Source organism: Ochlerotatus camptorhynchus, unplaced genomic scaffold (genome assembly GCF_037179485.1).
Source record: "Ochlerotatus camptorhynchus isolate MF236.1 unplaced genomic scaffold, CSIRO-AGI_Acam_v1.1 ptg000433l, whole genome shotgun sequence".
Lineage (NCBI taxonomy): Eukaryota > Metazoa > Arthropoda > Insecta > Diptera > Culicidae > Ochlerotatus > Ochlerotatus camptorhynchus.
Window position 1 is genome coordinate 2,960,842 of NW_027040919.1, and position 14,926 is coordinate 2,975,767.

Below are 14,926 nucleotides of genomic sequence, written 5' to 3' on the forward strand. Positions count from 1 at the left end.
TCACATTGTTGGTACGTTTCCTGTACGCGGAGCAGTCCTGCAAAGCATGAAGAGGATCTTTGCCACAGTAAGCACATTTAGTTGCTTCCTGATGGCAAGTACACTCGAAGTGGTCTTGGCTACATTTGTCACAACGGGGCTTGTTGTCACAAAAAGCAGCTGTGTGTCCCCGTTTCTGGGAGCTCTCATTAAGAGTATTGATCAAATGTAGTATCAGTAACAACCTTGTGATTGAAAACTTCAAAGCAATGCTCGAGTTGAGCACCCAGTCTAGATTCGTGTGAATCTACCTTAACTATATGTCATCGGATAGTAGCCTTCCGTGCTATAGCCCCCGTCGTGTACGCTTTACTAACTACAGTTCCCCCATTGAATATGATCTCTCCATGAAACAGGCTATTCAAGGAGTTCCAGATCCACTTCGACCTATCTCAATTCCCCGTATTTTTGCTGAAAAGTACCAGCAAGTCAATTGCAATAGAAGATTTTTCACTGATGGATCACGCATTGATGGATCCACTGGCTTCGGCGTCTTCAATGAATACTCAACCGCCTTCCGGAAACTTCAGGAACCTTGTTCCGTTTATGTTGCTGAGCTAGCAGCAATCAACTTCGCATTGGGGATGATTTCCAACATGCCCACAGACCATTACTTCATCTTCTCGGATAGTCTCAGTTCGATTGGTAGGAACTCATCTTCCCAAGTAACACCAATTCATAGAATTACGTTGTATGTACCTTTGTATGGGTCCCCTCACATTGCTCAATCCCAGGCAATGAGAAGACAGACTCTTTCGCAAAGGTGGACGCACAACAAGACGAGATTTATGATAGAAGAATTTCACATGATGAATTTTTCCCATTAGTAGTAGTTCTCTTCTAAGTTGGCAAAACGATTGGACAAGTAATTCTCTTGGGCAGTGGCTACATTCCATTATTCCGAATGTTTCTTCGAGTGCGTGGTTCAAAGGTCTGGATGTAAGTCGGTAAGAATAAACCTCGTTAGCAATATATTTAGATGCAGAACCGGTTATGATGACATCGATCACGCAGTTTGGCATTGCCCGGGTAATGACACCTCCAGAGCACGACTGTTGGATACCCTAGAGGGCCGGAGTTGGCCACCCTTCCGTGAAGTAAGAGATGTATTGGGAATCCGTGATCTTCCCTACATGCAGGTGATCTAAGAATTCCTTTGTTTGTCAGATGTTAGAGTTTGATATGACCATCCCCTCCTTTCCAAACAGTTTCCAGCCATTGTGTCTCAGTCTTATTAACCTCCTGTTTCTGAGTTACTTGCCCCTGCCGAGTCAGCATTTGGTCAACCTTTCGAGAGTAGTATCTGAAGGAGGTTTAAGAAACCAGTCTCCTATCTAGGTCCTTCCAATCGAAATTATTGCCCATTAACCTCGAGCCCGCCACGAGTAATTGGTACCCAATACTAACCTAAAAGTACTGCTTTTTAAAATGCTAATTAAAAAATTACGGATTTTTGGCTCCGCAAAGTGTCACACATGACTGAGCCTAATAAATAAAAGAACTAGTTAAAAAATGAGCGTGCATTCAAAAATGGTCTGCAGAAAACAGTTGCAAACCATAACATTTGTCCCACACACGTCTCCTACCGATGATATGTGCTTACTTTTCAGTATGTTCAAACTTTCTTATAATCAATTATCCACATTTTTTTATTTATGGTTTAACGACTTACAGTCAAGTCGCTAATCCATAAATAAAAAATAATTGTGTATACAATTTGTTTGATTCCAAATCCTTGAGTTTTGTCATATTTTAATGTTTCAACTGCAGTTGATCCTTTGCCATGTCTTACTCTACAGAAATTTACCCTATACCAACCTTGCATTGCAAAGAATTGGTAAAGCCGCATTCCACCACATTTCTTAATGTTTTATTTTGATAAAAGACACAAACCCACTTCACCATAAAATAAAACATAAAAAAACGTCACAGTAAAAATGTTAAACTGAAAACTTCTCAGTATGGAATGTGATCCACCATTGTGCAAAAAAAAAAATCGAGTTTCGTTTTCCATTCCGGCGTTGAAGTCTCCGAGCGCGAAGCTTCACATTACACCGCACCGACTCTTGTTGCGGCGCGGTGTAACTGCCGAGGCATCAACCGCAACAATTCTCCCAGCAGCTCCAGCTGCTCCAACGAAAGGGAAAACTAAAATTCTCCACGATCATCGGCCCACTAAGTACAATTCACTCTCACTCTCTATGTATGCCACCCCGCTGGAAGACACCACTTACCACCAACCTTCTAAGATCTCTCCGAAGAGAACCTTCCTCGAGCGAACGCGATCGAGAGAGCATATCAAAGAAGAGACCCGGCAGCAGCACTGCGATGGCTTCTGTTGCTAGCTACCTACCCACTACCGATACTTTTAGCAGTGTTCAGCAAGCCGCTTGGGGGTCCTAAGGTGAGAGGATCAGTCTTGCCTCGTGCTCGCTTCGCTCCGCAAAACTCACACGCGTCGCGACGCCCCGTCGATTGGCCGCCGTAGAAAAAAAGGTTATAAAACACTGTGCAGGATAGGTCATTAAAGTCATTTTGCAAAAGAACGTCACCGAGTGTAGTACGCAGAGAGATCTCCGGAAAGAAGTGCCGAACGCGTGTGAGTTTCGTTCCTTGCTATTGCATTTATGTGTGCGGGTGGAACAATTGCGCAGGATACCCGTCGATTCCGACGATCCAGGTTTGATTGCAAAACCCGATTTGGAAAACTGGTGAATTCAATTAGTGACAGCAAATGAAGCATCTATGGATAATGTGTGATTGGAAACATTGACTAGAGTGGTGTCGCAATCAATCTAAAGACTATACTAGTGAACGAGCGGAGCGGGGGTTCGTCGCGTTGTGAACGTTTCGAGTGGGAACAGAAGCGGAGGGAATGGGAAAACCGATCGATCGTCTTAGTGCGCTTTGTTTCATAGTCAATATTAAGGCAACCAAACTGCGACACATCAACATTCAGTGGAGCAATTGAAAAGCCACCGTGCAACCTGCTCAACGTAACAACAGTAACAACCGTGTAGAAACACGGATCCGAAGAAGAGCAACAGTGTTGTTTCGGGACGGGATTAGCATTCATAATCGGTCTCGGGTTTTCGTCATCAGTGGTGTGCATATGAATTTGGATTTTGAGTTATTTTTTTATTTTCCTCCAGTTTATTGTTTAGCGAATTTTAATTGAAAGTGAAATTTTAGGATTTTTTGATAATTGCCTTGGGTTGCTTTCTAGCGACGTTTAGAAATTAGCAGTCGAGTTGGGTTTAAAGTATTTCCTTTGTTTGTTTTTTTTTCCTACCTCATTTAGGGTTTGATTAGTGAAAAGTGTTTGTTAAGTGGTGTTGAAAGGAAGGAAGAAAATCTTCATTGACCGGAGGAATAGCAGCAGTTTTCAATAACTTGATTGGATAACAGAGATGAGAATCCAGAGAACGGTAAGTTTGGTTTTTTTTTGTGTTGGAAAGATGGTCGAGTTCTTATTTCGGAAACCGATTAGTACTGATTAAGTTGATGGGGTTCAATGAAAAAAAGAGATATACGGTTAAAATTGTTCTTCTTAATTTACTTTGTTTTTTATCTAGTTCGTATATTTGGAAGGCTCAATTACGTCATCTTTACGGAGCCGATAATTGTTCATTGTTTGGAACAAAACTCACTTATTTCTATGTCTAGTAGGAGTTCGACCGAATACTCGTGGCTTACATGAGATTATGGGGGTTCATTGTCGAAGGCAAAGCTGGTAAATACCACGGCCGTCATGTGACGATGAGAAAACAGGTCCTCTCACTATCACGAGATGAAACTACCTATCATTAGCTTTCTTATCATTTTTCAATAATCAAGCACTCATGACAATAATTCTTATGCGGTTTTGACATCCACATTTCTAACTGATTTTGATGAATTTAAGCAAACAACCGTATGTAATCGGTAGAGTGAATGTATTTTTAAGATTAAAAGTAACTTTAATAGCATTAAATGAGCTAGTAATTACGATGATCACAACATTGTCACGTTCTACCATGACAAAAAAATTCGATGAGATTTTGAAGAAAATCTTTATCATCGTTGTCTCATCCAATAGTCACTATCAAGAAGTATCTCTGTAAATATCGCGTGAGATCTTTCATTGAAAATGACATTTGCCAGCCCTGGTAGAAGGACAGGATCAGGGGAGGAGCTTGGGTAGGGTTTCGTTGTCTCATCAGAGCGTTGTCACCAGTATGAATAGTAGCACGGTTCTAGATTTCCATACAATGTTAATGGAAATGCCTCAAAATGTTCTCTAGATTTTCCTAAATTTATAAAATCTTTATAAAAGTTTCCGCCAATTTCCCGAAGTTTATTGATCTGCCTTGAAGTTCTTAGATCTTCTCCAAAGTTTCCAGAATTTTCCAGAAGTTTTCAAAACTTCCTTGAGGCTCACGAAGCATCTTTTAAAATCACTCAACTTTCCTAAACTTCCTAACAAACAATTTATCAGGCTGAAAGCTGAATAAGTCGGTTTTTAGCAGTACAAGGCTGATCAGCAGCTTAATTTGTTTATTGGATCCTTAGACCTTCCCTGAAGTTCCCCAAATTTACTAAAAAGTCTCGAAATTTCTTTAACGATCCAGCATTTGCCTGATATTAATGGAACTACTCAGTTGACCCCAACCCTTATTGAAATTCCTGGAAAATTCTTGAAATTTTTAGAAATTTGCCATGATTTTTTTAACTTCTTGGCAGTTTTTGGCAACTTTTCTGAACTCAATGGAAGTGCTTTGAAGGTCTTACATCTGGTTCGAAATACTCGGAACTTTCCTAAAAAAACTGCCTAAAAATCTCTAAATGATTTGAAATTTATTGGACTTTCCTGATGATCTCGGAACTTCTTAAATATTTTCGTTTTTTTTTTGTTCTGAAGCTAATGGGACTACCTTAAAGTTCTCTGATTTTCGCTGAAGTTGGTACAATTTTTATGAAGTTCTTGAAACTGTCATGAAGTTATCGGAACTTCCGTTATGATGTTCCTGCAATTTCTCGATGTCCATGGAAGTTCCCTGAAGATCCCGCGATTTTTTGAATCCCTTGAAACTTTGCAAAAGTTTCCGGAAATTGTCTGAGCTACTCAGATCTTATTTGAAAGTGCTGTAGTTTAATTGAACTGCCCTGAGGTTCGCTGATCTTTTCTGTTGTTCTCGGAGCTTTTCTGATGCTCTCACAATTCTCATGAAGTGCTCTTAAATGCTGAAGCTCTTAAATAAATGGAAATATTCAACGAATCTTTAAGTCATTCGGACTTGTCAGAAGGTCACTAACTTTTTCTAAACATTTCGAAATTTCTCTGTAGTTTTTCTGGACTTTCCTGATATTGACACCGCTTCTTAAGCGTTATCGAAATTATCCGGAACTTCTTGGAACTGACCTGATTTTTTCGAAACCAGACCACACAGATTCTTACACTTGCCCAAAAGTCCGGGCTTTCCTACAATTCTCGGAATATTTTTGAAGTTATTGGAACTTCCCTTAAGAACTCTGAGCTTCTTTGAAGATCTCAAAACCTAAGTTCGCAGAGCTTCTTCTTCTTATTCTTATTCTTATTCTTCTTCTTTTTTCTTATTAGTCGCATTACAAGCTTATTGCTTAGTGCATATTAGCTTATTGCGTGCTCTCAACTTAGTGTTCTAAATGCACTTACACAGTTATTAATTGAGAGCTTTCGATGGCAATACCAATGCATGAATTTGTATATTGTTTGCCAAGCACATTGATACTCTATGCCCAGGGAAGTGGAGAAAATTTCCAAACCGAAAGATTTCCTCGACCGGACCGGGAATCGAACTCACTGCCTCCGGCTTGGTAATACCGTGCCTTCACTGACTAGACTATAAGGCCCTTATGTTCTAAGAACTTAATTTAATTTTTTTTAAATGGATTTTCATGTTCTCCGGATATTTGTAAAGTTCTCAGAACTTTTTAAAAGTTGCTGCAGTTTGATTTGAAGTGATTGAACCAGCTTGAAGTTCTTAAAGCTTGCTAGAAAAGGAAGAAACTTTTTCAGAAGTTCTGGGAACTTTTCTGTTCCTGCAGTCTGTTCATGACACTTCCCTGAAACCTTGGAACTTTGTTCATTTTTTTGGAACTTCTTTGCAATTCCTTAAATTTTTGTAGCGGCGCCGGTGGTGTAGTGGTAAGCGTGATTGCCTCTCACCCCAATGGTCCTGGGTTCAATCCCACTCGGCGCCGTTGGGATTTTCTGAGGCATAAAATCTTTGATCCACGCTTGCCTTCGGGTAGTAAAGCCGTTGTTCCTCGGTACATGAGTGGATGGGTCGGATAGGTAGGGTTCAGGGTGGGAGCTGCCTCCCTGGCGTCGGTAGCATTGGTGCTCCGAACGGAAAACAAATCAAGAGATTGACCTGAATTTTCGTGAAATTAAAAGGGCTGCCTCTCTAAAGATACCTTACAAAAAAAGAATCAGCTGTACGCTGGAGTTTTCGGAACTTTCTTGATATTCTTGAAAGTTTAATAAAACACTCTAAGCTTCTTAATTGTTCGCAATAGTTTTTTTTGACATGATTAGAACTACAAGAATGTTTCAATTTTTTGTTTAAGCTCTCGTAGCATCCTTAGTGTTCCTGATGGTCAGGAACAGCCCTGAAGTTCTTCGATCTGCCCTGAAAAGGGTATGCAATTAGATTCCATGAAACTCCGCGGAACAAAACGAAATGTACACTTTAAATTTTAAAAATATGTATGATATTTACTCTTTAATTTTTTAAATATTTATGACTTGGCAATTTTTACGCTTGTAGATACCAGAATCCGAGTGAACATTCCTATTCGGTCGGATTAGTTCTAGATCGTTCAGGGTCAAAACAGCGATGTTTCAAATTTTGATTTTCAATTAATTGTGTATGTATGTGTGTGTGTCATCCTCTGCAAATAGAACTGCAAATAATTTGATCAAATCTAATGCTCCGTAATGGTGCTCTTTATGGTGTGAGGATCAAATGGATAACTTTTAAGGCAAGATAAGGCGTCCTCAACAAGTTTAAGGAAAAGGATGTACTAATGTCCACAACAGGTACAGCAAAACATCCCATAGACGCTCTTATTCACACTATCTATTCAGGGCTAGATGGAGAAGAAGACTCACCGCAGCCAATTGAAGTTTAAACTGGGTACCTGGGAAACCCACAATACCGACAATCAGTGATGGAAAAGTTCGCAAAAATTCACTATGACTCGCGAACTTTTCCCTTGGTGAACTTCGTGAAATATCGCGAACTTTTCCAACACTGCCCACAATACATCGAGTTTCGATCAATTCCGCTTAAACATTATATGAATCGCATACCTGAAGTTCACGTAGCTTTGCTTAAGATATCTAAACTGCTTTGAATTTTATTTTTGGTCTTAGAACATCTGTTAAGTTCCCACCTGGGGGTGCGACACATCCAAATCTCAATTTTAGATTAGCATTAGCATTAGCATCGAACAAGTTGCACAATATCGTAGGTGGTACGAATCCGAAACTATTACGAGCAAGACGGATATCTGTTACTAGACAGATAGTAAGTAGGAAATAATTACTATCTCCCAGATAAAGACATATCTCTCTCCAACAGTTAAAGATTGTCCTGGCCACGTCCTTGCAACAACCCCTTGTACAACCCCTCATAAATGTCTTGGGAATTCAGGAATTATGTTAGTAGGGAAGGTAAGCCATAGGATACACACAGTCAGTGTTGTTGGCAAATATAGTTATTTTTTTTATAAATGGTGAAATAACTGTCCAAAGCGTCTGCTGGAAGGTCAGGTTGCTGAAATAAAACATGGTGAACTCACCATCGTTGTCACGCCCTAATAATAATGAACTCTAGTAGCTATATTTCCGGTAGTTGCGATAGTACTTGATGTACACTCACACCACTACAGCATCAATGATAAACATCCAAATCTCAATTTTAGATGATCAGAAAAATTCACGTTATCAATTCAATCGACGATAAATCTTTTTTCATCTCTTGCATCGAAATCTATACACTCGCATCGCTTTCCAACTTTTTGCAGGAAATCTTTAAAATCTCCATCAATCTTCTTTCTATGTACTAAGCGTGCACGCATCTCACAACAGGAAAGTGAAACTTTTCCTGCATATTAGATAGAGTCGCTCTCCTCGGTTCCCACAATGTATTTGCTGTTCACAGAACTGCTCTGAAGTTCTCAGAAGTGTTCCAAAGATCTCTGGTCATTCGTTGAGATTTTTAAAAATATTGTTGAAGCTTTCTGAGCTTCAGGGAAGTTCTTGAAACTTCAGTAAAGTTCCTGTATAATGGTTCATTTCTTCACTTACAAGTGCACCTTTTGAAAATTTGGATCAAAAGAAAAAGCATTTGGAGCACAGGAGCACATGAGCATTCATGTGGTGACAAGAATCAAATTAAACAGTTTTTTAGCTTAAGGATGCAACAAATCTGATGAGAGCAAAACATTATTCAATTGGTGGATATTTTTCAAGTGTTTATTTTCTGAATTTCGTAAAATTTCAATCCCAATTTAAAGACGTGCTCTCTTGCCGTGTGGATCTATTCGCTTTTTGCTGCAGTAAGTGTTACTGCTACTTAGAGTTACAACACATTTAAACAGCTTTTTTCAGTGCTAAATATGACCTGAAAATTTTCTACCTTGTTTGATTACTATTCCTCTTCGATCCCTGTTTGAACTCTAGCCAGGGTAATCCTGGTTGGATATAGATTCCGAAAATTCTTCTTCAATCCTTCGGATTCTTATAGTAATCTGCCTGGAAGTCGATTTGGAGAACCTTCGTTCTGATGCTGGAAAAGGTCCCTCTTATTGTGGTAACCACTTCCGATTTCCATGCTCTTCGAAAGGAGCTTTTGAACTTTGTTAAATTCAAGTTTTTATTTCAAATTGGCCGTCCGGGCGAATGCCCAATACACGGAACACAACTGATCAGAAATGGAACTTTAGATCTCCATATTATTTATTTTTGTGAACACTAGCGCACCTACCGGTAGAAGGCAAGGCCTTCAGTTTACAAGGGCAGCATGCTTTGATGGTATGAGTGCCCATAGAAAACCCATGTGAAGTGCATCCACAAGCATCGCTTGGTGAACAACAATGTTCTCCCACTTTTTGATACAAAAGAACTTCCTTTTCCTGTTCTGTGCTGAAACCTTGGACGGATTCAAATGTCTTCTCAAATATCGTACTGAGAAGCAACACAAATGTTTCACTTTCGACACCAAAACTGAACACCTGTTGAAGGTTGTCTTGAAAGTTCTGACCAGTGGTGAATCCCTGGATCAGATCAAAGATGAATTGACAAACTTACTTGGAGTTGAGCCAGTCCAAGTAATCAAAATGAAAATGAAATTCCGTCCTGTCGATTCGCACAACGGGATTCCTAATGATTTTTATTTAGCTCACTTCAAGTCTAGTGAACTCAACAACCTTAGGCTTTAGAAAAAGGTTAGCCTTATGCTCCATGTCCGAGTGCAAAACACCGTTCTTGGATTAATGCGTAAAGCAATTCCAATGGTAATATACTCATTTGATGATTGTTCTGCAGGTTATTACACTATTCAATATCCAAACAGCCCAACATGCTTTTCTTCTGCAAGAAATCCCTCAACTATTGAATTGGTCTTAAGTGATTCATGTCAACTTTGTTGCCAATTGGTTACTCATGCTGACTTCGGTTCTGATCACCTTCCTGTAACTTTTGAACTTCCCAAGAAATAATTTCTAATCCCAATGTTTCAATTATCATAGAGCTGATTCGGAGCAATATCGAACATTTATGGAAAATAACTTCGATCCAAATATTCCTTGGCAAACCAACGATGATATTAATAATGCTATTGAATCTTGAACTACTTCAATAGTTGAAGCAAGAGCTGCCTCAGTACCAAAATGCGAGGTTAAATTCGATTCTATTGTAAGAGACGACGATCTTCAGCTCTTGATCCGGCTGGAAAATGTCCGTAGACGGCAAAATCAAAGAACATGCGATCCTGTCATGAATGTTATCTGGCGGGATTTGCACAAACAAATTAAAAATTGATTCTCTGCTCTGAGGAACAAAACTTTTGAAAATAGTGTTCCAAACACTTTTGGAAACTCACAAAATTTTTGAAAAGAACCTCAAAAGCCTATTCCTGCGCTCAAAGAAAGTGGTACAATTTTGATCACAAATTCGGAAAAAGGTCAGAAAATTGCTGAGTAATTCGAGAGCTCCCATATCTCAGTTTGGGTCTTACTAGTCCTTTTAAGAATCAGGTTGCTCGGGATTATCTGAATATTTTCTAACGGGAAAATATTTTTGATGATTCCGATGGGACTTATTTGGACACAACTAAAAAATTTCAAAATATGAAAGCTTCAGGCGATGATTTAATTTTCTATATCCTCATCAAAAAATCTTCAGAGAGTATCTTGTCTTTCTTGACAAAAATATTTAACAGATGTTTCCATCAGGCAGCTTTCCTGATAGATGGGAAAATGCAAAAGTCGTTCCAATTCTGAACCCGAATAAATATCCCGCTGAAGCTTCTAGCTACCGTCCAGCAAGTTTGCTTTCTTCAATAAGTAAACATTTTGAAACGAAAATTTTGAATAGAACGATGCTTCACATCAATACGAACTCAATTTTTGCAGATGAGCAATGGGTATGGGTATTCAACTACTCATCAACTCTTAAGAGTTACCAATTTAATTCGTTCAAACAAATCTGAAGATTGCTCAACTGGAGCTGCTCTTCTAGACATAGAAAAAGCATTCGACAGTGTTTGGCATGAAGCTTTGATTGCTAAATTGAAAAAAGTTTAATTTTCCACTCTATATTATGAAATTAGTTCAAAATTATTTAACTGACGGAACTCTGCAGGTAAATTATCAAAATTCTAAATTCAAACGACTACCTGTTGGAGCTCGAGTTCCTCAGAATAGCATTCTTGGGTCTATATTGTATAACATTTTCACTTCGGACCTCCCGGATTTGCTTCAGGGTTGCCACAAATCTTTGTTCGTTGTGATATGGAAGATTTCTCTCAATGCTTCCAAAACTTTACTTATAATGTTCCCACATAAGTCTAGAGGTTCTTTTTTTTGAAACCTAGTAGGAGTCACATAGTCACTATTAACGGAGTTCCAATTTCTTGGTCAAGTTAAGTGAAATATCTTGGTGAAATAAATAAGTGATTCAGTACTATCCAAAGTGGTTTTGAACTTTATTGAACTGAGTTATGCTAGTTTGTGTGTTACAATACGTTTCTAAGCGACTCCATACTTATTACTGGCAGTGTTTTCAAGTGATTCGTAACTTTTTAAGTCTGGTTCACGTCTTATTCAAATTATTTCAAACTTTTCCGTTCGAATTAACCTAATATTCAAATAGTTGAAGATGCTAATTTCAAATAACAGACTAAAGTGGTAATTTTAATACGATAGATGAGGAGATGAAAGTATAGAGTTGACAGTTCCGTTAGAGTACGGCAGTGTGAAAATTGTATATAGAGACTAGAAAGTGGATAACTTTTTAGAAAGGTACAAATCGGTTTGATTATCTCTCTTTACCAAACTCCCCCGTTGGAGAAAGATGGTGTTGGGTATTGCCCCCCCCCCCACTGGCAAAAAGAGATGATTACCGACACGCTCATGTACCGACGATGTGTTTGGAACAGTTCTATCGATTTTACCGCACTCAAGTTGTTATCTGAAGGAACACATCATCGGTACATGAGCGAGTTGGCGATCATCTCTTTTTGCCAGTGGTGGCGGGGAGGAATACCCCTCACCATCTCTCTCCAACGGGGGAGTTTGGTAAAGAGAGATGATCAAACCGATTTTTAACTTCCTAAAAAGTTGTCCTTGCTCGCTTTCTACTCTCTATATACAATTTTCACACTGCCGTACTCTAACGGAACTATCAACTCTATACTTTCATTTCCTCATCTATCGTATAAAAATTACCACTTTAGTCTGTTATTTAAAATTAGCATCTTCAACTATGTAAATCGTTGACTTCACGCAGAAATAATACTAAACATATAGTTAAAGTTAATAATCAAGTGATTCCAAACATTGCAGGCGTGATTCATTTCACATTCAAGTAAATCTAAACTGTTCAGGTCAGTTTAAAACTTCCCAGATGCGGTACATTTCACATTTTTGCATGCACACTAGCGCCGCGTAGTGAGATAATTCCAAAACGAACTAAGAACTGTCCGCTCAGCCATGCTCTTCTGAAAAACTTTTCAGAAGACTCTAACTTTCTAGGTGGTCGGGATCACGATATAAAACAATTATAAAAATGCTGCATGTTGCATACACACTAGCGACACGTAGTGACATAACTCCGAACAATACTAACCATCTTTCGGACGTCCTTGGTCTTCGAAACAACTTTACTGAAGACTCGAACATTCTATCAGGTAGGAATCACGAGACAAAATAACTTAAAAAATGGTTGATTTTTCATGCCCACTAGCGCCACGTAGTGATAGAATTTCAAACCAAACTGCCAACCCTCTGAACGCCCTTGGCCTTTTGAACAACTTTGCTCAAAACTCGAACTTTCTAGGAGGTCGGGATCGCGAGATAAAACAAGTTAAAAAATGCTCACAGTGAGAGAATTGCAAACCATGCCGAGCATCTTCCGAACGTTCTTGGTCTTCTGAACAACTTTACTGAAGACTCGAGCTTTTTAGGTCGTCGCGATCACGAGATAAAATGAATCGAGAAACTCTCAATTTTACATGCACAATAGCGGCTAGCGCCACGTAGTGTCTGAATTGCGAACCAAACTATCCACCTTCCGGATGCCCTTGGTCTTCTGATTAACTTTGCTCAAGACAGCACCTTTGCAGATAATCGAGATTTCGGGATATAGGCGATGTTAAACTTTTTAGGAGGTGATGCAATATTCAAATGAGAGTTGCAATACTTTTCTAAGCGATTTCATACTTATTGTAATTTCATGTGTGCTAGAATTTGAAAACTGAAATCAAATCATAGGGGAGCTTGCAATACAAAATAGACCAGGGGCCCCAAGGGTGGTTAAGACGGCTCTGTGTAAAGGCTAGTTTTTGACCAAAGGACCGCAATGTTTAAGCAAAAGTTTGACCTCCTCCTTGCTCAAATGATCTGCAGGGAAATTGAGGTTTTCCTTTGGAATATTAGGTATCCGAAGCACTTTTTTTTGTGTGGCTGAAAGTGGTGTCTATTTGCGTGATGTATCCAGGATGAATGCGACTGACGAGATCTTTGTTGTTGGTGATTTCAATCTTGCTTCAGTCAACTGGTCATCAAATGAAACAGGATTCTTTCATCCTCGTTCTAATGGCTCACCTCTAGTAGCATCTCTCCTAAATTGCTACAATACTGATGATCTTCTGCAACGGAACGGGATCTCCAATGAAAATCATAGACTGCTTGATCTATGTTTTCTTAGCCGTGAACTCGCCTCTAATTGCTCGGTCCAAGAGGCACCCGAACCACTAGTTAGCATAGCATAGCATAAACCAGGTTGCACAATGTAGTAGGTGGTACGAGCTCCAAACTGTTGTTAAGAAGGAGACCCACCATTAATCCGTGCTGTTAGATAGAAATTTGTGATTAATTAGATAAAGGATGCGTCTCCCTTCCACAGACCAGAGCTGTCCTGGCCACGTCCTTGCATCTGGTGGGGAAAGGGGAGAAAGTTAGTCCGACACTTGATTAAGAGAGATGCAGAGAAGTCTAAAAACCCTCATAAGTGTCACGGGAAGGGTGGATTTTTGTTAGTAGGGAGGGTAAGCCATAGGATACGCCCAGCCAGCGTTGCTGGCAATCGTTATATCAAGCATTTAATAAATAGAAGCTGTAAGTAGTTTATCTGTCCGTTGTTGCTGCCCATTACCTAAACATATTATTCAAAACGGTCTTCAGATTTTGGAATTAAGAAACGTTATCAGCTCGATCCCGTTGCTCCTTTGCCTAACTTCCACTGTCTGGCAGTGGTATTATGGATAAAATCTGCCTGCAATTATTTCTTATGAATGCAAAGAAGCTTGAACCCGGGAGTTCGAAGGTGACAGCTCTACCGCACCTACAATAGCCCATTTCAAGAACGCAAGCATTCCGAAGCCATTTTTACACATGATAAGCCCCGCTCCAATACATCATGGATGTAAATATACACCATTGATAATGTACTGAAACTTTCAATCAAGCTGTAGTGCGATACTTGATTGACAAGTATTTAGTCAATTTTGAAATAATCGTCTTGAATTAGATGGATATTTCCTATCGAGGACAGAGGAACGAAAAGGTAAATAAACTTAGCGCGTAGGTTAGAACAGTCGACACCACATGCAACGGATAGGAATATGAAAATTTTGTCTTAATGCACTTTTCAACATCACTTCTGTACTATCAAATTAACACTTTTTAAAATGAAATTGTAAATTTATAACATTTTATAACACGACGCAGCAAAACTAAAAAACGTCAGTTTTGCAGCGCGGGCTACTTCGATCCAAGAGGCACCCGAACCACTAGTTAAACGTAAATTCACCTCTGCAGTTATCATTACACTTATATCAGGCTTGTACACGGATAGAAATCTACTTATACCTTTTGGCAAATTTCCATTGCTGATTATTCGTAAAATGTATAAGTCAACTAATAAGCAGACGCCTTGCAAAAAGTTAATAAAGACCATGTGTCAAATGAAATGTATAAGCGGTCACACATACCTTTTATGCATTCTAATAGGACCTATGTGGTTTGTTTTATGGAATGTATAACGCTGATGGTTTGGCAAAAAACACATGAATTAAATAATTGATTTTCGTTTCGTGTACTTTTGTACAGCGTGGACAGCGTTTCGTATGACTATCGA

General features: G+C 39.1%; 1 protein-coding gene across 1 annotated transcript in view; it reads left to right on the forward strand.

Moving 5' to 3' along the window:
• Window positions 1–2,533: 2,533 nt before the first annotated feature.
• The window catches only part of LOC135711509 (putative mediator of RNA polymerase II transcription subunit 8), an 87,846-nt gene continuing 75,453 nt past the window's right edge, over window positions 2,534–14,926 (forward strand). Inside the window, exons 1-2 of the mRNA XM_065234376.1 lie at window positions 2,534–2,638; window positions 3,341–3,467. Coding sequence (XP_065090448.1) covers window positions 3,450–3,467 — 18 coding nt within the window. The 5' untranslated portion in view covers window positions 2,534–2,638; window positions 3,341–3,449. The remainder of the gene's footprint in view (window positions 2,639–3,340; window positions 3,468–14,926) is intronic.